This window comes from Planococcus citri, chromosome 2, assembly GCF_950023065.1.
Source record: "Planococcus citri chromosome 2, ihPlaCitr1.1, whole genome shotgun sequence".
Lineage (NCBI taxonomy): Eukaryota > Metazoa > Arthropoda > Insecta > Hemiptera > Pseudococcidae > Planococcus > Planococcus citri.
Genome location: NC_088678.1, coordinates 69,511,286 through 69,535,493, shown reverse-complemented (window position 1 = coordinate 69,535,493; position 24,208 = coordinate 69,511,286). Strand labels below are relative to the sequence as shown.

Here is a 24,208-nt window from a genome sequence, read left to right as displayed (position 1 = left end):
GTAGATCCTCTATTCAATAATTCTAAAAGAAGTACAGCGACATTTTTCGCAATTTCAGCCAACCGGAAATAAATATCGTTAACCCTCAATTAAACCTTCTATCTATCGTCGAATAAATTCTATAAAAACCGGGCAAAATTTCTTTCTCGAATAAAAAATTTCAGTAGCTATTGAAAATCAACGCACAATCAGCGATGAAAATTAATATATTCGAACGAAAGGAAAAAGGTCAGTGACCACAGAATGGCAACTTTTTCCTCAATCGAAGTGTTCGGCAAAACTATAATACCAAATAAAACACTAAAAATCGAGAGAAAAATAAATAGCCAGTCCGGAATTTTTTTCAAGGTGCAAGAAAGGTGCAAATTTTCTCACATTTTACCGTATACTCGATCACCAGTGATACGTCATCGAAGACGATTACTAATTAGCATACTCGTTCTTTTAGAAATATTTCCATCGTTTGACAATGAAAATACCTACAACACAGCTAACCTCAGAAAATACACCAGAATCAATCCCTCATATTGCAGAAAAATACACATTTTCACTCGATAAAAAATTCTCGAAAATAATCTCACCGAAAGTGATTCACTCGCTCAAAAAATCACAATTTCAAGCATCTCAATAATAAAGAGAAATTTACCTGCTCAAAAATATATTCGTCGAGAAAAAATCCTCCAATTTGCTCACTCCGATTACTATCGCAAAATTTCACGATGATGAAAAAAACACGAAATTTAATCGGCGCGCAAATGTATCGGTGTTCGCGATATCAACCGTATCGTCGAATCGGCTTCGTTAAATTGATATCAACGTGAGAAAATTTAATCCATTCGGCACAACCTCGTGGTGTTGAACAACTCGTACAGAACAATTTACACACAGACAGCGCCACAATCGACGCTCTGTTTGGCGTCTGCATCTCCACTGTTGCATCGTTTCCATCCTTATGCTCTTCATTGGGCCACCGCTGGAGTCTCAGATGCACTCTTTTTCTCACAAGTGTATTATTATTATGTATTATTAACTCATTCGCACTTATTAAGGTTACCTCTCTATTTTTATTCCCTCTCGCTCTACAGTATATTTTTCTCTCGTCGCTACCTGCCTACCTACCTTACGTAGCAAGGTGTATTTGATCGTAGCAACTTTTACTTTCTATGCATATCCATTCCTATACGACGATGACGACGGTAGCGATGTGGTCATAATATTGATATGAATGTATGTTGTAATAATTTATACTATTCTTCCTATATGTATGTAGGTATGAGTATACATCAAAACAAACATTAGGCACATGTTCACTTCAGCACTGCTCACTCGTAATGATCAGCTAACATAGTTCTGTGTTTTTGGTAGTGCATCCAATAATTTACATTTCAAACTTCTTCATCAAAGTTACTCACCTCACCACAGTGAAATGAACAACTATAAGATGATTGCCCATCTCAGTGATTCGATCTGTATGATGTTTACTACAAAATTGCAAATAAAATTTCATATCTGTTTTTCATTTTAAATCAACTTTCTTCAAAATTGTCGATGAACTCGAAGATCAAATTGCCGTAGGACCAGAAATTTAAAAACTGGCGATGTTACTAGGTGTTGTGGATTGTTTGATAACAAATGTCTTAGATAGCTCTTGGTAAAGAAAAAGGAATCGACGCCAAGAAATGGCCTTGCCACATTAAAAGCAGTACTAGGGGTTTTCATTAATTATGAATATGTTGACTCATCCATAAAAGTCATCATTTTCCAGGTCAGTAACCGCAGCAATTTTTTTAAACCTTTTGGAGGTATGTATTAAAATAATTCCTATTTGTTTTATAATTTTAAACAGTTTGTGAAGACTCCCTTAGCGACATCAAACCACAAAGAAAGCAATCATATTGGTATCGTGTATCCATGGAGCAATTGCAAAAAATTCCTCATGATTCATTGAATGAGTTGGATAAGTACATACAATGTAAGGGTAGGTAGCCATTTTTCGTCAAGTAATATATTTTAATTTCATATGAGGTATGTAGTACACAAATATTTCTAATTGCGACTAGTCGATGGTCAGAAACAAAACTAGTCGTTCCTAGATATTGCGTCGCATCAAAATTAAATTTTATTTGATAACAGTGCCAATGAGGGATATACACTGATAACAGAAATAGGTTCCAAAGAAGGAAGATACTGATGCATTTATCATCAGAATTTTGTCAAAACTTGATAAGCCGGGGCACGATACTATTCTAACATTCAGGTACATATTTACATTGTTTACATTTTTTTAATCCTACAGTTGTTTAATGAACCAAAATTATGCTGACAATAAACTCACCCGTCCCAGCCTATTTGGAAAATCTACATTTGTAGAGATGTTATACCACTTTTTTCCCGCGAGCCCCGCTCATCTGTTGCTCGTTTGCTGCAAATTTAGGAGCAGTGACCTTGGAAACCTTTCTTTGTTGTTTTTACCTTAGGGTAAATGTGCCTAAGTTTGCGCACCTAATTTTCAAACAGCCACTACTTTTTATGAAAAGCAGCTAGAATGTTGAAATTTGTACAGAAGGTTCCTCAAACATTTGGCTATGATTTGCCCCAGAAATAAAATTTTTAATCGATTTAGTTTTTGATATTTTGACCAAAAACCAAAAAAAGTCAGATGCGCAAACTTAGGCATATGCCTTCCTAAGATTGCGCATTCACCTTCTCAAGATTGTACACCAGTGAAAAACATAAAAATTCGTCAATATTGTTTAATTAATGATGAAAGCAAACAAAATGTCTCACACGAATGTGCATTTGAAACTTCTAAGTGAACCACACTGGAAATGCGCTCATATCTGGTATTTCCAGCATTACGCCCATTTCTCCCTAGCTTTTGACAAGGAGTAAACTCGATATACGTGTATAAGGTGTCATTTCATTCAAATAAATTGGATTCTTAATGATAATTTTGAAAAGTATCATTATTAGTCTTAGAAAAGTAGCAAAAAATAAAAATCGCAATCTTAGGCACAGGGGTGTTTTTTTGAAAAATTGAAAAATTGAAACCTAATTAAAGCAGAAAGTACTTGAAATATGTGCTTGTTATAATCCCCAGACAATGACGAATCTAAAAATAGCTTATTTAGATTTCTACTGCCATTTCCATAAAAATTTTCACGTGCGACTTTTATTGGAAAAGTTATAAAAAAAATTGAAAAAAAAGTTTTTCGCTTGTCATTTCGCGACACTTGGTGCTACCATCACCAAAAAACGTGAAGTATGGTCATTTTGATTCTTCTTTCAAGTAAAGGCAGTATCAATGTTGTAACTCTCACTGGTTCTGAGAAATCGTTACTGCGCAATCTTAGGAAGCGCGCAAACTTAGGCACATTTACCCTATAGGAAACTTACAAACATCAGAGCGCAGACTGAGATCAGCTCGTCATGGATAAAACGAGAATTTAAAACATTGATTGTCCTTGATTTTTTTAAAGCATAGGTAAGGTGATTTTCTACTTTTCAGCACCTATTATTTTTCTCCATTGTGTGCATCAAAACAAACATCAGGCACATGTTCACTTCAGCACTGCTCACTCACAATGATCAGCTAACATAGTTCTGTATTTTTGGTAGTGCATCCAATAATTTACATTTCAAACACACAAATACTAACAATCAGTGTTTGGTTCAAGGCATTAAACTAATTTATTTTCAGCAAAAACCACCACACAAATTTAACAATTGATTCGCGGATTACACTTAACCAAAAGTTTGTTTTTTTTTGTCGACAAAAACTTTTACAAAAAAAAAAAAAAAAAAAAAAAAAATAGAAAGATTTAGTTATGTCATGAGAAATAAAATTTCATCATTTTAAATGTTTTTTGAATAAATTGTTTCATAGGTAAGTAAAAGATATGAGGCCTCCCAAAAAAAGACCAAACTTTCGTAGGGATTCCCTCAACGAAGTCATAAGGCGTAAGACTGAGCAGGCCGCAGGCATCTATCATACATGGACAATGAGACACCATGTTCCGAAGAACCGATGGACCACGAATACCATGCTTGGTACAAGTCCAAGAAGACTAACAAAAAGCTGTTTTTGTTAAAAGTGGAGGAGCTGGTGAGGAAAGCACTCGGTGAGTTGCTACCAGTCCTAACAGCACAGGTGAAGGCGTTGTTGCCTAAACCTACAGAGAAAGCATCAGAACAGAGTTCTGGTGTTAATAGTGAGACCAAGAAGGATGACAAAATGGAGAAGTCATCGGAGTCACATCCCGAGGCAAGGGTTGTCAAGCTGCTGGTACTACAACTGTTATTATTGGCGCTTAGTGGTAAGTGGTTTAAAAAAGAATTTTTTGTAATATTTATTCATTTTTTTTTGTTGTGAATATGTGTAATAGATAAATTTGTTAAGTTGCTGCCTTACGACTACATTGGTTACCTATGCACTATGCATGGAACATTTTTCATTTACATACGTTTTTGTTTTAATTACTCATCTACTCATCATTGTACAATTTACCTTCCATCTTCCTTCTGTCTTTCCCTTATGTTTTTCCATTTGCAACCCAGCTTGTGGTCAAACTTTACGACTTTTTTATGTCTTTTTACCCTGTGTCGAATAACTAAATTAAAGAATTTAAATTAAATTTTAAAGGTTTTTTAAAAATTTTAAAGAATCTAGTACGTAAGTATACACAATGGAATTGCCGAAATACAATATTGATTGGAAAGAGGTGACGGACGAGCAGATTCAAGCGAGATTGGTAGAATGGAATAGAGATTTAATAAGAAGATAGATGCAAACCTAACTTAACTTTTTGGGGGGAGGGGCTCCAATCCCATAAGGGTGGAGCGATTATATTGAATATGACGGGGGCACATTGACCTGACCTGACCTCGTAGTCCATGTTGTATTATAGTCAGGTTATTTTCTCATGCGAGATTTTTTTTTGGGAGCTACAAAATCATGAATGAAATTTTTTATTACTTAGTATCACAAATTGAAATTACATACAAGGATTTTTCAATCGCTACTTTCAAGGTGTTAATATGTGTGATTTTTATTTTCTGTAGACACCGTGATTAATGCTGTAAACGATGATTTCAATAGTTTGCAAAAAAATTGTACTAATCCGAGCGATGTTTTCGCCACATTTTTTGTTTGTCTTTTTCACCACACAGAAGTACGAGAAACCGGCAGACGCACGAAGACCGCCATACTAATCGAACTACGCCAAGGAGAAAAAGTACTAAACATCCGATGGGTAGCACGTTATGACTTACCGGCGATGCGGAGACGACTTCATCAGTATAACATAAATAACTACGAAGAGCCGATGGACTGGGAGTAGTGCTACAACGACGTCAATATTCGCTAAAGATACAGGTGCACTGGGGGAAGTTGGAAAAGTAAGTTTTCATCTTCTACTTTTCACTACTGTATTTCAAATTAATGATTGCATGCTTTTTTTGTTGTTTTATGAACCAAAATGCTGACAGTGTTCAGCTAGGTACACCCTCACTCATCCATTGCCTTTTTGCTGCGGATATTTGAAATGATTTAGAAGTAGCGACCTCAGAAACCACTGCCAATCAGATAGACCCTATTTTCACTACAGTTTTTCAGATTAATGATCACATGCTCTTTTTTTTTTGTTTTTACTTTACCTATAGGAAACTCAAAAACATCAGAACTCAAGACTGAGATCAGCTCCTTACAGATAGTACAAGAATTTAATATGAATTAGCATTGTTTTTTTTAAGTATAGGTAACTTTAGTTTCTGCTGCTGTTTGTTGTTGGACGTGCGACGAAAAATGTACAAAACTATGTTTTTGCTATCTCGTCTGTTCGTGTTAGTGCACCTTATTACGTGATACGGCTACCCAGGTTAGAAATTTTTTTGAAATTAATGTCATCAGGGGTCATCTCTCGCTCTAAATAACTTCTCTTGAGTAAGATCATTTTCAAATAAACTTTGATGGTTTTGTAGCGGATATGTATGTAATGGTATACGTAGCATTGTAGATTTAGACCGTTATCTGATAGAAAAAATGTACTCTACTTTTTAGAACCTATCATTTTTTCAAGTTAATGATTGGATGCTTTATTTGTTGTCAACTTACAAAATATGAAATCTAACTAATTTTCTAAATGTTTTCAGGGTTCCTACAAACAAGTTCACTGGAAGATGTTGCTCAGAGGATTTTTTGATTGATGTAGAAGTCATGTATGATGTTCTTCACAGATAAGTTGATATCCAAAAGCTCAATCTATTCTAAGACTCACTGAGAAGTAGTTTTGGTTCTTCCAAAATTTATACACAGGAAATTGCATTTTGCACTGCAGAGAATATTATCTCAAGTGGTAAGCCATTGTGGCCTGTTGAACTTGATAAATATGAAGCATTCCAAATATCAGTACGAGTATGCAATGCAAATTGGTGAAATTCCCTGGCTTGGGAGTTTTGTTATTCATGAAGAAGCTACCACTCAAGCTTTCACTCATGATTTAGATCAATATAAAGAAAAGTTTCAAACCAAGTTTTTGGGTGTGTGAGTGCCGAATAAAACTACAATCAAACATTTAGTACATAGATAACTTTTGCAAAATTATTCTCTTCAGTCAAGAAAAAAGCATTGAATGCACAAGAAGTGAACTCCTGATAAAGAGCTCAAGTGTTTTGCAACAGCACAAGCTCTCCCAGCACAGAGTCAGATTTTTAAGAGTGTAATTTTTGTGATGTAATTTATTACAATTGTGGTAAAATGCGTTAGTTTTAGCATTTATTTATTGTTACCCCAACATAAAAGATCTTCCAAATATATCACAGGAAAATCCTGTGTCTTGGGATGAAAAAGAGAGAAGATATGGATGTTATGGTATTAACAAACACAAGTGCCGCCGCTTTTGTCAACTTGTACAGCGAACATCTGTCTATCCCTACCATCACCATGAGCAATTGTGCATTAGCTGCTAAATTCTGGAGAGCAAGATCCGGACCAACCTGGACCACGCAGGAGTTGATAAAATTTAATGCGTGAAAATTATAACAAAATGTGTTAATTTGTTAATCTAATGTAAAAGAATCGATTCCGTGAATAGAGATGTATGTGGCTACTTATCAATAGTAGATATATAATGTATGTTCTGGCGCACTTGATAATTTCTCTAGCACAAGGGGTATTTTTCCTCATTTTCAACCTCTCAGTAAAATCCTAGAAATCCTCCAATTTTCTCTCTATACAGGGGTAGGCGTAAGTTAGTATTCCGATTTGCACAAATAAAAATTTTTTAAAACAAAAAGTAATTTTTTTTCTGTAGTGACATAGTAAAGAACGAAACTATTACTACCAAGATGTTGGTGGGACTTCTACGAACACAACGCACTACTTACATGACCCTCTACCTACTAATTACACACAACAGGGTGTTAAAGAAAACTCATCAGTTTTCGAATGCGAATACTAACTTACGCCTACCCCTGTATATTTAGCTGTTTTTATACTAAATATGAATCATTTCACCCTATTTTTTTTCCTTGCTAGTTCAAAAATTTGAGTTTTTTGTATCAATTCTGCATCAATTGTTCTAGCGCACTTGTGTTTTTCAACTAGCACACATGTATTGAAAGATTGGTGACTCATATTTTCAACAAAGATTCCACACCAATTCTAAACGCTCTTACATGAACGCTTGAACTTTGTACCTACTTTCTGATCTTAAATCACGTATGGATTCTCATTCAATAATGATCAACACCATCAAAAAACGCTCTAACATGAACACTTGAACTTTGTACCTACATTCTGATCTTAAATCATGTATGGATTCTCATTCAATAATGATCAACACCATCAAAAAACGCTCTAACATGAGCGTTTGAACTTTGTACCAATGTACCTACATTCTGATCTTAAATCATGTATGGATTCTCATTCAATAATGATCAACACCATCGAAAAACGCTCTTCCATGAGCGTTTGAACTTTGATATTTCAGATATACACAATAACACTTTCACAAATTTTCTAACTCGGATTTTTATATTTTCTTCTCTCTCATACTGTAAAGAAATCATGGTTACTTTTAGTAGCCATGATTTTAGATTTTAAAAAATGACTTTACAAAAATTAAAAAAAAACAAATGTTAAAGAAATTGAAGATTACACACCAATTATAATATTTTAATGTTTATTCATTATGGAATTTCAGGGGCCATGACCATAGCTCCTGAATATCAGGGGGATAGCCACCCCCCCCCCCCCTAGAAATAATCAAAAATATTGAGAAAGATTTTTAAAAAATATTAAATAATTATGATATAAAAAAAATTTACTTAATATACTTTTTATATTCAATTTGCAATAACTTCTTTTCTCCCAAGATTTTTCAAATGCTCAATAAATTCATCTCTTGGAATTGTATTATAATAACCCCATGGTATTGTATTAGTTTGCCCATCAATTAAACATCTTTCATCATCAAATGAACTTAATCCTCTCTTGTTCTGCTCAATGGTATAAATTTCAATACTTTTAAGTCTATTTTTTCATTTTTGAAAACACTGGAGGAATTTCCTCTCATGTTTCTGGCGCACTTCTACCACAGTGGGTAATTTTCTCATTTCTCTTGAATTAATGTCCAGGAGCTATGGTTGTACTTAACTCCTGAATTATCGGTGAATATTTAAATATACATGTCTGTAAAAGTGGACTCCTACAAAGAAAATCATCAACCACAGTACTTATTCTACACAAGTGCAATCTTCCCCTCTATAGAATACATAAGTAGGTAATTATGTTTAGAATCCGTCAATTATTTATCTAATTTTTCTGGACTAAAAAGTACCTTCAAGTAGGGTATGTATTAGGTCTACAGTGGTGACTGTATTGAAAGTCGCGTTGTATATAATTCTTTTTTAGCTGTCTTATTCATTTTTTGTTCTTGTCGAAAATAAGGATTTTATCTTATTTAGGATATCGCTGACCTCTGATGTGGCGGCCAAAAAATAAATCGCCGTAGGTGGCCAGTAAAGTCGCTAGTATGTATCAATATCACAGAAAATACAGTTTGAAAAAATTAGTACACGAATGTTCTAGTTTTTAGCATGAGTATTTTACTCATATGTATTTTAATTTTCTGAAGAAATTGTGAAACCATACGTAATAAGTACCCATGGTAATGTAGACGACCTAAGTAGACAAGATGCGTCCGGTGTCGAGCGAGTGATTGAGCTTATTTGAACTTTATAACCGAGTCTAAAGTAAACAGATCATGCGATAATCTGTCATTTACACGAGAAAATTAATCACAACGAATGCTTCAAACAGTTCATTCTCATCTCTGGTTTCTCGGTTGCTTAATGTTTCCTAGTTTGCTTCCTGGAATATGAATTTTCTTTGATTTTCCTAGTGTTTCATATTGTCTATCATCGGAATTACGTGTCGGTATCGAAAATTTTTACCTACGACGTGTTCAATAAAATGCTTCGAAAAAGTTTGATCGGCGTATCAGTTTTACTCATGGGAGTAATAACTTATATTGTTGCTGAAGATATAATTGATGGGACTAGTTGAGATGGCCATCTATTACCAAATTGTCTGAATTTACGTATTCTATTTGTTTCCAATTCGTCATCCTCCGAAACATTCAGTCTAAATCGAAAGGTCCAAATGGATTATTGTTTAAAAAAGGAGTCTCTTCTCGATGGCTCTATATTGATATACGTTCGCCCATACCATCCGAAATTCGTCACAAACAGTGAAACGCATATTGCAACCTTAGAATTCGTATCTGACCCAACACAGAAAACGATCACGCCGGCTCTTTCGTATAGAGTGAACAGGATACCGATGATAATTACAGAAGCTAATCTACTTTACACATGCGGGTTACTATCTAACCAAGCAAAATATTTTTATGACGAAGAAAAAATTTATAAATTGACCATCATGTGTGATTGAGTAATGTTAACGTACTGTTTGTAGCTTAAGTATAGTTTATTTCCATAGGTCTATCTTAACTCGTCGTGTATGTGTGTTGAAGATATATCGCTTTCGTCTTGAAATGATGTTGTAGTAACCTATACCTTCTTACCTATTCTTTATTATTTTAGCAGTGTTCTACTCTTATCCATATTATTGTTTATCTCCAATCAACAGTATACAATTCATGTATTTGTGTTTATTTGATTTTGTGTTTCATTGTCTGTAATTATCGTTTGTGTCATATGAATTAAATAAGGAGAATTAATTACTGGTGTCGTGTACCTTAATTGTTGGATAAATAGTCAGTTTCAAGAGTGATATTTATTTGGGTTTGTGACTGCGAATTACGTGACTTCCCTTCGGAGTGAACGAAGGGCCCCAAAAGTTACAGTGTTTTTATAGGTTCATTACTTGTATTGATTTGGAATGCACCAGACTCTGAAAATGGCCTAAGAAGTTCCAGGGTATCACAAGCAACTTGACATATCCATTTATTCTGAGATAAACTAGTGTCATTTATATATTTCATGTACATAACTTTTGAAAAGTTATTTGCCATATTGTCCAAATGAATTGCCTTCATTTTTGGCTTTCAGCTTTCAACTTCTGATCAAAATTTTGAAATTACACAAAGTTTCAAGTTTTTTAAAAGATAATATCATGTTTACTGAACTTGCATTTCTTTATTTTATACTTGTAACAATTCACATTTTTTTTTGTTGGCGCACCAGATTTGTTGTGCACAGCCATGGCATTGATTGCCAGTTACATCTTTGGCCTGGCCTCTTATAAACTATTAATACTCAATTCATGTATAATTAAATATTTTAAAATGTTCAACTTTTAAAAAGTTATTTGCCATATTGTCCAAAATGAATTGCCTTCATTTTTGGTTTTTAGCATTCAACTTCTGATCACAATTTTGAAACTACACAAAGTTTCAAGTTTTTTTAAAAGATAATATCATGTTCACTGAACTTGAGTTTTTTTATTTTATATGTGTAACAATTCAACAATGTCACCTTTTTTTCAAATTTCCGTGCTTTCCTCTACATTTCCTCAGGGGATGCTTTAAGAAGTAAACCCACCCCTTTCGTTCCCCCCCAATCCTTCTGCTTCCTTTTGATAAATAGATGACAGAAGAAGGAAAATCTGGTTTGCGGCAATTTTTCGTCCGATATCCGGCCACAAAGAGGCAGCCTTTGATCGTAGCAACAAAACTGCCCACTAGATCAGTAACGACAATTTTAGGCATGGTAATGGGCTACGACATCACATGCCGCATACTCAATATTATCGATAGAAAGGTAAATGGAAAAAGAGACCGGCTATTCTCAACTTCTTCAATACAAGTTTCAAGTTTTTTTAAAAGATAATATCATGTTCACTGAACTTGTCTTTATTTTATATTTGTAACAATTCACAAGGGAGCTTTGAACAAATACCACGTGGAATTAAAGCAGGTAAAGTTAATAATAGACCTTGCTGCACCAAAATTGAATATGTGTAGCCTAAGTAAGTAACCATTTACTTCCTACATGATATGAATTTTAAGCTGATATATTCAGCAATGTCATGTAAGAATAAATTAGTAGAGCAATAAATGGGTTTTTCAGATACTGAATTTGATTCTGAGATATCCTGTGGTAAACATTGATTCTGATGTTTCTTCAATTTCTTTCACTCTGGCAAATAGGCATAAACACTTACAAGGACATAATACAATCTGCAATATGTACCACCACTGCTGGAATATCCATTGGATTTCACACAGTTGAATGCGCTGTAAGATTAAGAAAGCCAGAAAGTTGTTACAGCTGATGGTAGAGTGGAGTCTCACATGGATAAATAACATTGCACAGTAGCACATAAATTAACACACACTGCAAAAAAAGAGGTATTACTATTCTCAAATGCTTCACTATACTAAGGGCAAATTTCAATTTTGCGATCAATCTGGAGGTGAAAGGAAGTGTTTGACATGAAAAATGTATACCTAGGAACTGAAGTTTTAGAGAGTAAAATTTCCAACAACCTACAAATGATTTATTTTCTTTCAGAGCGCATAGGTTTTCCATTTTCCCCAAAAAACAGAAACCTTATGATTACATACATAAGTACCTATATCCTAAAATTCTATTTTTTTTTGACAAAAACAGAAAAACTACATAGTTGAAAGAAAAATGAATTGTTTATAAGTTATCGGAAATTTTATTCTCTAAAACAGCGGTTCTATGCATTTTCTGCACAGAACACTTTGTTTCACCTCCAGGTTGATCTCAAATTATATCACCTTTGGTTTTAATTATCGTCATTATATCAACAATTCTTTAATAACATTCAGATTGTGTTTAGGGAAATAATTAATGTTTTCAACATTTTAAAATTACCTATTGGTTTATTGTTTAATTCATTTGGATCAATTTTTAATGTCTATCTCATACATTCTACAAAAAAAAAAAAAAAAAAAAATGAAAATGAAAAAATTTTGAGTAAGTATGATGAAAAATGAAAGAGAAACTTTTAAAAAAAATCATTATGTAGAAAGTAATACTCATAAGTTTTCTGTATAGCTTTGTTTTATTCATTGCATGGTACCTACTATTTTCAGTGTGATTATTATGAAAATGTGTGGCCTAAAATAAATTTCACGAAATGTATTTCAACCAAATCGAATTGCTACCAAACCGTCGGATAATCATGAAGCGATGTATGTATTTATGACGAATCAAATCTTGAAATAAAATTTAACACTGCAATGTGAAAACATCACCAAAGAAGATATTTTACTTTGATGATCTCAATTTTCTAAGGAAAAAATTATTTTTCAAAGACTTCACTTTGAAAAAGTCTCCTGATTCTGCTGAATGAAATGAATGATGTGACATACGATTAAAATTGGTTCATGCTTCATGTTTCATATCCGATTTCTGTTGAGTGAAATTCGTATGTGTATGTGCTTACAAAAATTAATTTTTCTAATTTGAAGTTCTTGTCAAAAAAAAAAAAAAAAAAAAAAAGTTGAAAGAAAGAAAATTGTTTTTGTTCTGAACTATTTTTCTCAAAGTGGTAAACCAACATTTTTTTCAAAAAAATAGTTGAGATTGAATTTTCAAAAAAATGATTTGGGTTAAATGAAAGTGAATTGGGATCCTTGTGAGGGGATCGATATTTTTTTTGTTTTTATTCGGAATATGTGAGAAAGGAGAGAAAAAAAGTTCAAATTTTGGGTTTAGTTTGGGAGAAAATGGTGATGCATCAATATTTGATCTGAATGAATTTTGTTTCAATTTTTTGAGAGGGTGGCAAAACAGGGGAAATACGAGATTTTTATGGAAAAATTTGTAATTTTTCGTCCTGTTTCATCGCATTAACAGATGAATTAATTTTTGATTTTAGATTTGTCGAGCTTCTGGGCATCGTTTGTATCGCAAGTTGAAGAAGCAGGTGGGGATGTGTGTGAAATCCCAACTGCAATAGTACTGTCGCGTAGTGAAAGTATTGTTATGTACATGGGAATTTTATGTAAGTATTTTTTTTTACAGGGTATCGACTTCTCAGTAGACGAGGAGTCTATATTTAAGCAGCCTGGGGCTACCCAGAATTTGTGACAATTCTCCGGATAACTCCGAACCAAATGTAGTAGTGCCCAATTCCAAAGAGGAGCCGCAAATATTACTTTTTTTATTCAGAGATATTATTACAAGTGATTCTGGATTTCAAAAAAACCTAGATTACACCTAGGATGAAACCCTATACCAGTAGCAGTTGATTACATATAGACGAATCGTGCATGACAGGATATTTTGAAATAGGTAGTGGATTAGTTACTAAAAATAACTTTTCATTGCGGATTGATAAATATTGGGAAAACTTCAAAGAGATTAATGACTTGAAAGAAATAAGATGCCAGCAATGGAGGCGCTACGGAGTCTAGCCTCTAGCACTGTAGGACCTCCCCCGCAGTATGAGGAGCTGGCATCAGGGTTGTGGGGTCCATGGTATAGGTACATTGAGGAAATTTAAATTATAATGACCTTTTAACACTTATTTAAGACCACCCAAAAGAAAACTTGAAAAACCTAGTTTTTTTCAAGAGAATTATTTTTCACTTTGTACTAAGTACCTATATAATTATCTTACAGTTTCGAAATGTTGTGGAACCAATCGACATGTAAAACTGGTTATAACTTATGTTTCTCATATTTAGGACTCGAACTGGAATTCGAAACCATATAAATTGAAATTGATCTGCAGGAGAGCGACGATGAGACTCCTGCAGGACATGTCGATGACAACAATGCCGGTGAAGGATGTTTGGGTGTACTGCAGAAAACACCGATGTGGACTATTTTTATTTTTTTTTAAAAGAAAAATCGAAAGTCGAACATTTGAAACAACTAACTTAGGGAGTGTTTTTTAACAAATACCTGAACATTGACAACGAAGGGAAGAACGATATTAAATCTATTACTTGAAGAGAAGAATAATTTTATTGTAAAATTTATATGTGTGATGATTGTGTTTGAGAGAAGGGGAAAAATGGGGGGAAAGGTTGGGGAGGTTATGATTCATGTTGATTTTTTTGTAATTATTAATTTTTTTGTGTTTGTACGTATTTCAGGCGGTCCTGAGGAGGGCTAGATTTCTAAGACTACATCCACAAAATAGCACCGATGTTTGGTAAGAAAATCACTTATTTTGCATGCATTATTCCGATTATTCAAAAATATATTTTTTTAAATTAATTTTTATTTTTATTTTGTGCAGAGATATATCAACGCCCTCTACTCCTCTGTTCAACATGGCGGAAACGTGCCGCCATTTCCCAATTTTTCAGAGGATTTTAAAAGAGCCTTTCCATTTTATTACCATATGATGTGCCCCCTGGCAGTAAACATAGTAAGGTACCCTATGGCCCACCAACATCAGGCGTTCGCATGGTCTCCAGGCTGGGGTTCCTTACAATGGATGAGGTGACGACAAGGGTGCGATGGGGTGAAGGGAATGCGGAATAAAAGGTAAAATATTTTCATTGATTTTTTTTTTAGTTAAATTTGGGAGCGTACATGTTAATCACCAACATCTACTGATGGGTGCCTGTAACGTTTTAATGCATACAAATCCACTCACTGAGAAAGCTGGTCATGAAGGTCATAGTTGTGAATGAGTTTATGCTAATTATTAGTTCAGAGGAAATGTTGTATGCTGAAAATTTACATTTTGTCAGATTTAAAATTGCAGTACAATGAGCTTGGAATCGTGATGTCAAAAAACAACTTTTCATGCTATGATAGAATTCTTCATTAGTGTCAAAATTTAGACACAATTTTGTGGTCACAATTCTTGTAGCTTTTGACATATTTCGACCACCCAAGGGCAGGCGGTGTCAATCTTTCAGAAGCCCAATAAAATGTATATAAATTTACTTAATTTACCAATTTTCTCATTTGTTTTGAAATAACCTGCTGTCGAGTTAGATCCGATGGTACAAATGGAAGAAACTACAGCTGAACAGACTTCCAACTGGAAAAAATACCAGAAAAAAAGAGCCCAGAAAGCATAATTAAGATTGTGTCTACCCAGTCCTTGAAAAAAGAAGCAAAAAAGAATGCAGCGAAGAAGAACCCAAAAAAATACATCAATTTTTACCTCAAAAATAATTCTTTGACGCATGGGTTCATAAGTACTTTATTGTGCAACTAAGAATGTGCAATAGGTACTCTGCCAATTTTATGTAAAGTAACTAAAATTTTAGCTGCCTAAATTCAGTTTTTGATTTTTTGCAGACATTTAAAATCCTAAATTGACCGTTTTCAGAGTTGTTATATTTACTATGTATGATCTAAATGTCAATAAAGAAACAAAATGAAAAATGAAAAACAAAAAACGTTGAAAATAATTCAACAGAGTTTTTACTTTTGAGAAAAATTTTGAATGTATTTATGCTCAATTTCATATTTTGTTAGAAGTGAGTAAAGTCAGCATAGCATTTAAATTCTCAGCAGAAAATTTTAAACTACTCTCTTGTGCCAATCGCGTGTTACAATCACACTACCTATCAAGATTTCTTGAGACCTTAATACACAACAATTGAAAGCATCCGTGAGATTAGAGTACCACTTGTATCAAACGCATTCACCCAAACTTGAGGGAACTAACACAGGAAGGAAACTATAATACCTGCAACACATTTCTTAATAAGAAATTACCTACTCTCTGAAATAACAGACCTTTACATCGCATTATTTCCCATTAGCTGTGAGCATAAATTATTCATTCATAATGAACTGAAAATAAAAGCATTTATGTGAATTATTCTTTTTGTCATTTTTATTTTATTCAACTGAATCAGTTAAATTTTCACACTATTCAATTATTGATAACTAAGCTTATGGACATGACAGGAGCGTTGAGGGTCAGTCTCTTCGAAGCAGTCTAGATTATTTTTAATTTTGCCACACGTTCTCACTCACGCTCAACGCTCATGGCTCATGTCATATCTGTACCGTAACAACACGTTTAAATTTATTCAATTTTCAATTTTTCAGCCGAACAAAGTCATTCAAGACGTATTTTGCTTACATATTACAAACCTTTTCGCTGCAGAAGACCATATTCTAGCCGAGGTGTTTGCTGAAAGATGTGGCGCACACCGATATTTTGATGATATCGATATCCCAAAATATCGATAATATCCCATCACTACAGAGAACAAACCCAGAAAAGATTACCACTGGTATGTTTGGCAGTAAAAATGGTACACGTTTCACAAGATATTACCAAAATTTTAGACGAAACATTTTCCAGAGTTCTATTAATGGATGGAGTTACAATGTGGGAACCTAAAAGTAAAATATTTTGCTAAAAAAAAATTCAAATGAATGTTTTTCGCTTTTTTTTTTGCAGATGAATAATAACTCAGATTATCGAGTATGCAGAATTCGTCTTGCAGTTGCAGCCCACAAAAGTGATTAACCTATTTGAAGAAGAGGAGAAGGAGATTTACCAGGATGTAAGTTTTTAAATTATTATTTTTGATTTATTGCTCTTTGTAATGTGCATAGGTAGTTAGTGTAGAAAATGTGGATCTGTTTCTGGAAATGTTAGCGTTCTTCTGATGGAACTGGATACCTGCACGTCGTTTCAAGTTAAAAGTACTTTTGTCTTCAAGTATAACGATCAAGAACTGGATTTTTGCGGCACTTTGCCTGGAGAAGGAGATTTACCAGGATGTAAGTTTTTAAATTATTATTTTTGATTAATTGCTCTTTGTAATGTGCATAGGTAGTTAGTGTAGAAAACGTGGATCTGTTTCTGGAAATGTTAGCGTTCTTCTGATGGAACTGGATACCTGCACGTCGTTTCAAGTTAAAAGTACTTTTGTCTTCAAGTATAACGATCAAGAACTGGATTTTTGAGGCACTTTGCCTGGAGAAGGAGATTTACCAGGATGTAAGTTTTTAAATTATTATTTTTGATTAATTGCTCTTTGTAATGTGCATAGGTAGTTAGTGTAGAAAACGTGGATCTGTTTCTGGAAATGTTAGCGTTCTTCTGATGGAACTGGATACCTGCACGTCGTTTCAAGTTAAAAGTACTTTCGTCTTCAAGTATAACGATCAAGAACTGGATTTTTGCGGCACTTTGCCTGGAGAAGGAGATTTACTAGGATGTAAGTTTTTAAATTATTATTTTTGATTTATTGCTCTTTGTAATGTGCATAGGTAGTTAGTGTAGAAAACGTGGATCTGTTTCTGGAAATGTTAGCGTTCTTCTGATGGAACTGGATACCTGCACGTGGTTTCAAGTTAAAAGTACTTTCGTCTTCAAGTATAACGATCAAGAACTGGATTTTTCCGGCACTTTGCCTGGGATTGATAGTGATGAAGTCGAGAAATTTAGGTACCTTGACTTCTACTTGGGCCAAGCTGTATCTGGTCATGGAGTTTTCAGATCTTACCTTTTTGCAAGACATCGCTCAGATAACCCTCTATGTGAATGTGGTGAGGAAGAAACACCTCACATTTTCCTTCAGTGCCCAAAATGGGCTTACAATAGACCTCCAGTACCAATTGATCTACAAAACGCTGAACATCTCAACTACCTCAGAAGTACAACAATTTCTCTCTGGAATGCTGAACAACTTCGACAAACTCCAATCCATCATTTACCACAATGCCGATTATGATGACTCTTGTAAATGTTATGTAAATTTTATTATTAGAATTTCTTTGAATAATTTTATAAACATACCTAAGGTAGAAATTATTCTAAGATGTCAATTCTATTCCTAAATAAACAATTTTAAAAAAAACCAAATATTTTTAAGTCTAAGAACAGATCGAGCATTTGAAAAAGATGTCTAGCGCTGAAAAATCTGCAATAAGATGTGGCAAATGCAGCGACTATTTCCACAAAGAAACTGAATGTAAAAATGCAGGCCGCAGGTGTTATAACTGCGACGTATATGGTCAGGAAGCAAAGAACTGCAAGAAAGAAAAGAAAGGTATCGATGTGAAGTGGATTTAGGTGCGCACCAGAGGGAGCAGCACCTACTGACACCCCTCCTTTTGTACCAGGCAACCCGAATCTTGCTAGCATCACGCCATTCAGAGAATTAAGGGTTCAGTCAGGCTAATATAACGATTGAAATTTACTTTTTCTTCTGTTTTTATTAAAAATACTCCGATTCTCGTATTTTCTCGCTAACATCAATCATTAAATTCAGTTTGAATCTTGTAAAACTTGATTTTTTTAATATTTTTTTTTTACATATTTTATATACTTAACATTTCTTCTCAAACTTTTAGTGCGTTTAGAACTCGTTTTGCAAACCTTGCGCGAATATGGTTTGACAGCATGACCAGAAAATTGTGATTTCGGGGTGAAGAAAATAGAATTTCTTGGTTTTGAAATTGAAAGTGGTAACACCGTTTGTCCAGGTACCAATAAATCGAACATGATTGAAAAATTTCCAGTGCCAAAAAACGTGCATCAAGTGCGCCGTTTCGTGGGTTTAACGAGTTTCTTTCGTTGTTTTCTTTCGAAGTTTGCATTAAGAATCGCACTGTTGACAGATTTAACAAAAAAGGATCGAAAATTCGAGTGGTCCTCCATCCAACAAAATTCATTTGTAGACGTTTTTTCATCAGCATTAAATGCTGATGAAGGAACGAAACAGTCATTTGGAAACCAAAAATGTGGAGCTGGCTAAAACAATCTGCATCTTGCAAGAACGCAACAATATATTGAAATTAATGTTAGAAAAATTGTGATTTTTTGTATTATTGATTTTCTGATCATTTCCATGTAATTTTGATCAATTTTCATGGTAATTTGTGTAATTTTATTGTATTGCTTCAGTAAAATTCAACTGTGAACTGATTCGAAAAAAATGTTGCTGTGCAATTACGTATTGTGTGTCTGTAAACGTCGTATTCGTTTTCGACGTTTTCATACTTGAATGATGATGAATATGTCGAATTCGTACTGGGCTTGCATGCGGTGCAAATAAACTTAAGCAGTGATGAGAGGAGCGAAATTTATGATGAGGTAAATATTTTATTATTTGTTAATTTTATCAATGTTCTTTAGTGTGGGTGCCTAATACTTTTTTTTTTTGTATAGAACAACATATGCTACCTGTCACTTCCGATCCGAGGCCCAACCACCCCAAAACGAAGAACAATGATCATGGAACCTAGGCAGAGTGATAGTATTCGGACCCTGTCCCTCAACACCAAGAAAAAACCGAATAAAACAAAAAGTATGCATGCATATTGCATATTCTTTAATACATTTGAATAAAACCATTACCTTCAAATTTTTTCAAATAGGTACTCATTTTTAAATTCCATGTTTTAGGTAAATTTGAACATTTTAAATTAATATCTATTGTATGCTTTCAGGCCATTGAGTACATATTTCGTTTCTCATTGAGAAATATGAAGAAATGTCCATGTGATGGAGGAAGTTGGATAGAAATTTCGTAGTTCTTACCTGAAATACTGAAAGAATGTCTAGGATGCGATCAATGTATCCTAAAATTAGGAAGCACAACAATTTTTTTGTATACCAAAATATTTTATGGATTTTTTTTATTAATTCACTTTTCTATTTGCAGAATTCAAGAAGCTGTGAAATATCCTTCAGGAAAAAACCAAAAATTGGGGCAATGAAGTATATTTGATGCAGTTGGGTAAAAAGGAGAAGTGAAAGGACAGTAAGGAGGCTTTATTTCTAAGGTTACATTTTTTAATTAATTAATAAATTTAAGAATGATGTAATTTTGTTATTTTATTTATGAATGAAAGAATGTCTGGGGAGTGGACAGGGGTGGAGGTGATGATGAGAGTCGATGAATCCAGATTGGATGTAGTGAGTAGGAGGGGGTAGGGTCAACGATACGATGTTTAGATTTAGGATCTCACTTTTCAGAATCATAACAGCTGTGAACTTGCCTTCAAAAAAAGGCCAAAATTGGGAGTTATTAAGCACGTGAGATATACCTACACTCTACAGCCTCACTTTTCTGAATAACCATGTGTGTTGTAAACTGTTTTTGTTAATTGTATTTTTATTGTACCTATGTATATTCCAGAACAGCTGTGAACTTGCCTTCAAAAAAAGGCCAAAATTGGGAATTATTAAGCACGTGAGATATACCTACAGCCTCACTTTTCTGAATAACCGTGTGTGTTGTAAACTGTTTTTGTTAATTGTATTTTTATAGTACCTATGTATATTCCAGAACATTGTACAATTTAAATAAACAAGTATAGTATTATAATTTCTTTTTCCATTTAATAAATGTACCTATATATTTGGATTTGTGTTTGGTTGTCAGTAGAAAACTATCATTCCTGGAGACTCCAGGGAATTTAAATTTCCTGGTTGAAAAGGTAATTTTTTTAAAGTACATATTTAATTTTACAATTAGAAATTAATAAAATAGATAGAAATTATTTTATGTGTTCTTTGTTTCAACCTATGGAATATGTATTCCACTTCTCTATGAGGAAACAGAAAGTTTGCGCCGACTGTCCCGCAAAACCAGCTGCAATCATTACTACAGGTTATGCTTTATCAGTGGTGCTTGAAATATGGTACACGGAGTACCAGCCCAGGGTGGTTAGCTATGTAAGTACTTTTAATAAGTTTAATACACCTACTTCAATTTTTTTCATTTATTAATTTTTGTTTTTTTTCCAGGATCAACTTTTAGTCATTTTTAAATGTTTTAACAACATTTTAATATATTTTTAAAGAATCAACTTTTACTAGAGTCTCATAAATTTTTATTCATTTTTATGAAGATTTAATAAATTTTTAAATGATATTTTTTTAAAATGAAGTTTATGCAGAATTTCAAGCCATTTTTGTAGCATTTTATTGTATATTTTTTGATGGAGCTCACCCAAGTCTTGAAAAACTTATTTTTTTTCTCTCTTACAACTAAAAAAACCTTTTGAAATTGGGTATTTTTTATAAAATTTTATAAAACTTTTATTCCTGGGAAAGTATAACTTTCATTTTATATGACTTGTATAATAACCTTCTTCTTATATGTATTTAGGTAATACAGTAGATGGAACTGTCACAGCATGGGGCTGTGAAATACCGACCAATTTCTCGCTACAACTATAGTGAGCAATTCTGCTCTGTGCTGGTCTGCTGGTGTTTATCTAGTATGGCACTTCATAACAAAATTTTTTAGGATATTTTTGAATTTCTTCATATAGGTAAGGAGAAAACGTTTTTTATTGTGTGGAGACATTTAATAAAATGCAATCAGTTTTGTTTTTTTCTTGGGGTAATTGCTTTTATTACTAATGTATTTATCAAGTATCGATTATTTTTAATATGCCTACCTATTATATTTCATTGGCGTTACATGTTTGATTATAAAATTCAAAACTATTCAATGATATAATTTCGAGCGAATGCTTCTCAATTATTCACAGTCTAGTGTCTACATGTATGAACTTTATCTAAGAAATCCAGGTTATCAAAAGTTCAGCAGTAAGAGAATTTTTTCAAAATTTTTCTTGATTTCTTCGGGTAAAATTATCGAATACCTATAGAATTTGAATACGCCTGGAAAAACATGCCTATGGTTATTTTTTGTATTAATTGTGCGGAAATTTGCTGCCGTTCACTTGAACTTGCATTCGAATGATTTAGATGTTCAAAAGAACCAACGATAAAGCGATTAACGAAATTGCTGCAGATTTGCACTCAACAAAAAATAATTCCAAAGATTCTACTCAAGCGAGGGATGAAGAGTGCAAAAAGATGTTGAAAGAAATAAAAGACATCCAAGAAAAATTGCAAAGACCGACTTTACTTGTTTCAAACAGAGGTGAAGTATGTATGTGCAAATATAAGATGATCGATCCGAATTGTGTAAAAAATACAGGGATATTTTTCTCAGATGAAATGCGCCATTTTCCGTAGGAATTTTTTAAAGACTTGAAGATTTTTTCAAAGGAATGGAAACATTGGAAGCTCAAATGGTCATGGCATTTACAAGATATGCTTAAATCTCATGCACTTGATTCATCTTTAAAAAAGAAAATGGAAATTCAAAAAAAATTATCTGTCATTGTTAAATCACTCATGGTGATTTTTTCCTGAGTGAAAAATGGATTTTGAACTCAACCTCAAATAATTTTAAGCATTTGCACCATCGTTTTGGATATTTGTTTTCAAAAAAAAAAATTTTCTTTTTTTTTGTAATTTCATGGAAATCACCAGACAATTTTAATCATTTGCGTTATAGTGTTGGAATATTTTTTTTCAAAAAAAATCGATTTTCGTAATTTCTGTGTAAATTACCAACATAATTTTAAATTTATTTGTGAGAATTGTTTTTTTCGCGCTAATTACCGCAATAATACCGGTTCATTGGGGTTTCCACTTCCCAGTTTCATGGAATAGCTGTTTAGCAGATCTCAACCTGTGGGTGACAGAAATTTTGCTGAGATTGCAATTTCAGCAAAAAAATTTCTCAGGTACGTAAATCATATTTTTGTTCGTCCTGTATGTATTGTGAAGTCTTATAATTTGCATGTGAAACGAGAAAAAAAATGGAAGATAATCGCAGTAGTAACCATTTAAAATAGTAATATTTCTTCTGAAAAATTTATTGTTCATTGTAATATTTAAAAAGACCAATCGGTTGGATGTGGCTGTGTTTCGTCCGATGAAAGGAAGTTGGCGCTCTGATATTGAGAAATGGAAAATGAAAAACAGAGGCGTGCTGCCAAAATGTTCGTTTTCGCTGCTCTTAAACGAGTCCATTTAACAAACCAAGAACATGACAGAAAACATCGTTGCTGGTTTCAAGGCCACCGGAATTTACCCATTTAATCCGCAAAACGAAGATGAGAATTTAGAGCAGGAATTATTTCAGGGGTCAGATGATGAGGCCAGTGGTGACGAGAATGAAAACAGTGATAACGAGGACGAATCTGACGAAGATTTAAGCGATGTTTCGACTGAAGAGGACCCTGATTTCAATCCTGATGTTGGAGAATTCTACGCGGTGCTATTTAAATCAGAAGATGATAATCGAATCAAAATTTACATTGGCCAAGTAGATACAGTACTGAGTCCTGGAAAAACGTTTAAAATTAAATTCCTACGCAGACGACCAGGAAATACCTTCGCTTTTCCTAACTGCAATGAATATGCCACTGTGAAACTTGAAGATATCTACAAGAAAATGAACGTACGAGGAGATAAGCGAGGTCTATTATCGTTTTTTGAGAGCTCCGATGGTTTTTAGTAACTTTGTAATGATGATTTATTCGTAGATAATTCGTTTTCGATAGATAGGTACTTATATTTTGTACTTAATAGTAATAAACTTGCGTTTTCGGTACTTTTTTACGTCATTTTCATGTGGAAAAAAAGGGATGGCCGAATTACCCCGATTGCTGGGGTAATTCGGCCCACTTTTCAGTGACTTTTCTGTAGGGCAAGTAAATAAATATTTTTCAATTCTGTAAATTGCATCTGGCGCGGAAAGGGTGTCGCTATTTATAAATGAAGTTTCAAACCTCTACGATTAAATCTCTAGATTTTTATGGCAAAAAAACAAGGATTTGAAGCGCATTCGTTGATATCAATTTCGCAATGCAGTCCGGTGAATCCGGGCACACATTCGCAAGAGTAACGATTAACACCGTCGACGCATTTGGCTCCATTTCGACAAGGGTTGGAAGT

General features: G+C 33.7%; 2 protein-coding genes across 3 annotated transcripts in view; both read right to left on the bottom strand.

The window, feature by feature from the left end:
- Positions 1–24,208, bottom strand: part of LOC135837396 (organic solute transporter alpha-like protein) — a 77,582-nt gene that overhangs the window by 36,647 nt on the left and 16,727 nt on the right. The window contains exon 1 of one of the 2 annotated variants that reach the window (XM_065352655.1): positions 647–3,680. The exons of the other annotated variant lie outside the window; for it this stretch is intronic. The gene's annotated coding sequence lies outside the window, so the exon portion shown is untranslated. Of the gene's footprint in view, positions 1–646; positions 3,681–24,208 lie in introns of those variants that run through there. 2 annotated transcript variants of the gene reach the window in all.
- Positions 7,124–24,208, bottom strand: part of LOC135837400 (fibropellin-3-like) — a 32,540-nt gene continuing 15,455 nt past the window's right edge. Inside the window, 1 exon segment of the mRNA XM_065352659.1 lies at positions 7,124–24,208. Within this exon segment, the coding sequence (XP_065208731.1) occupies positions 24,059–24,208 (150 nt within the window). The 3' untranslated portion in view covers positions 7,124–24,058.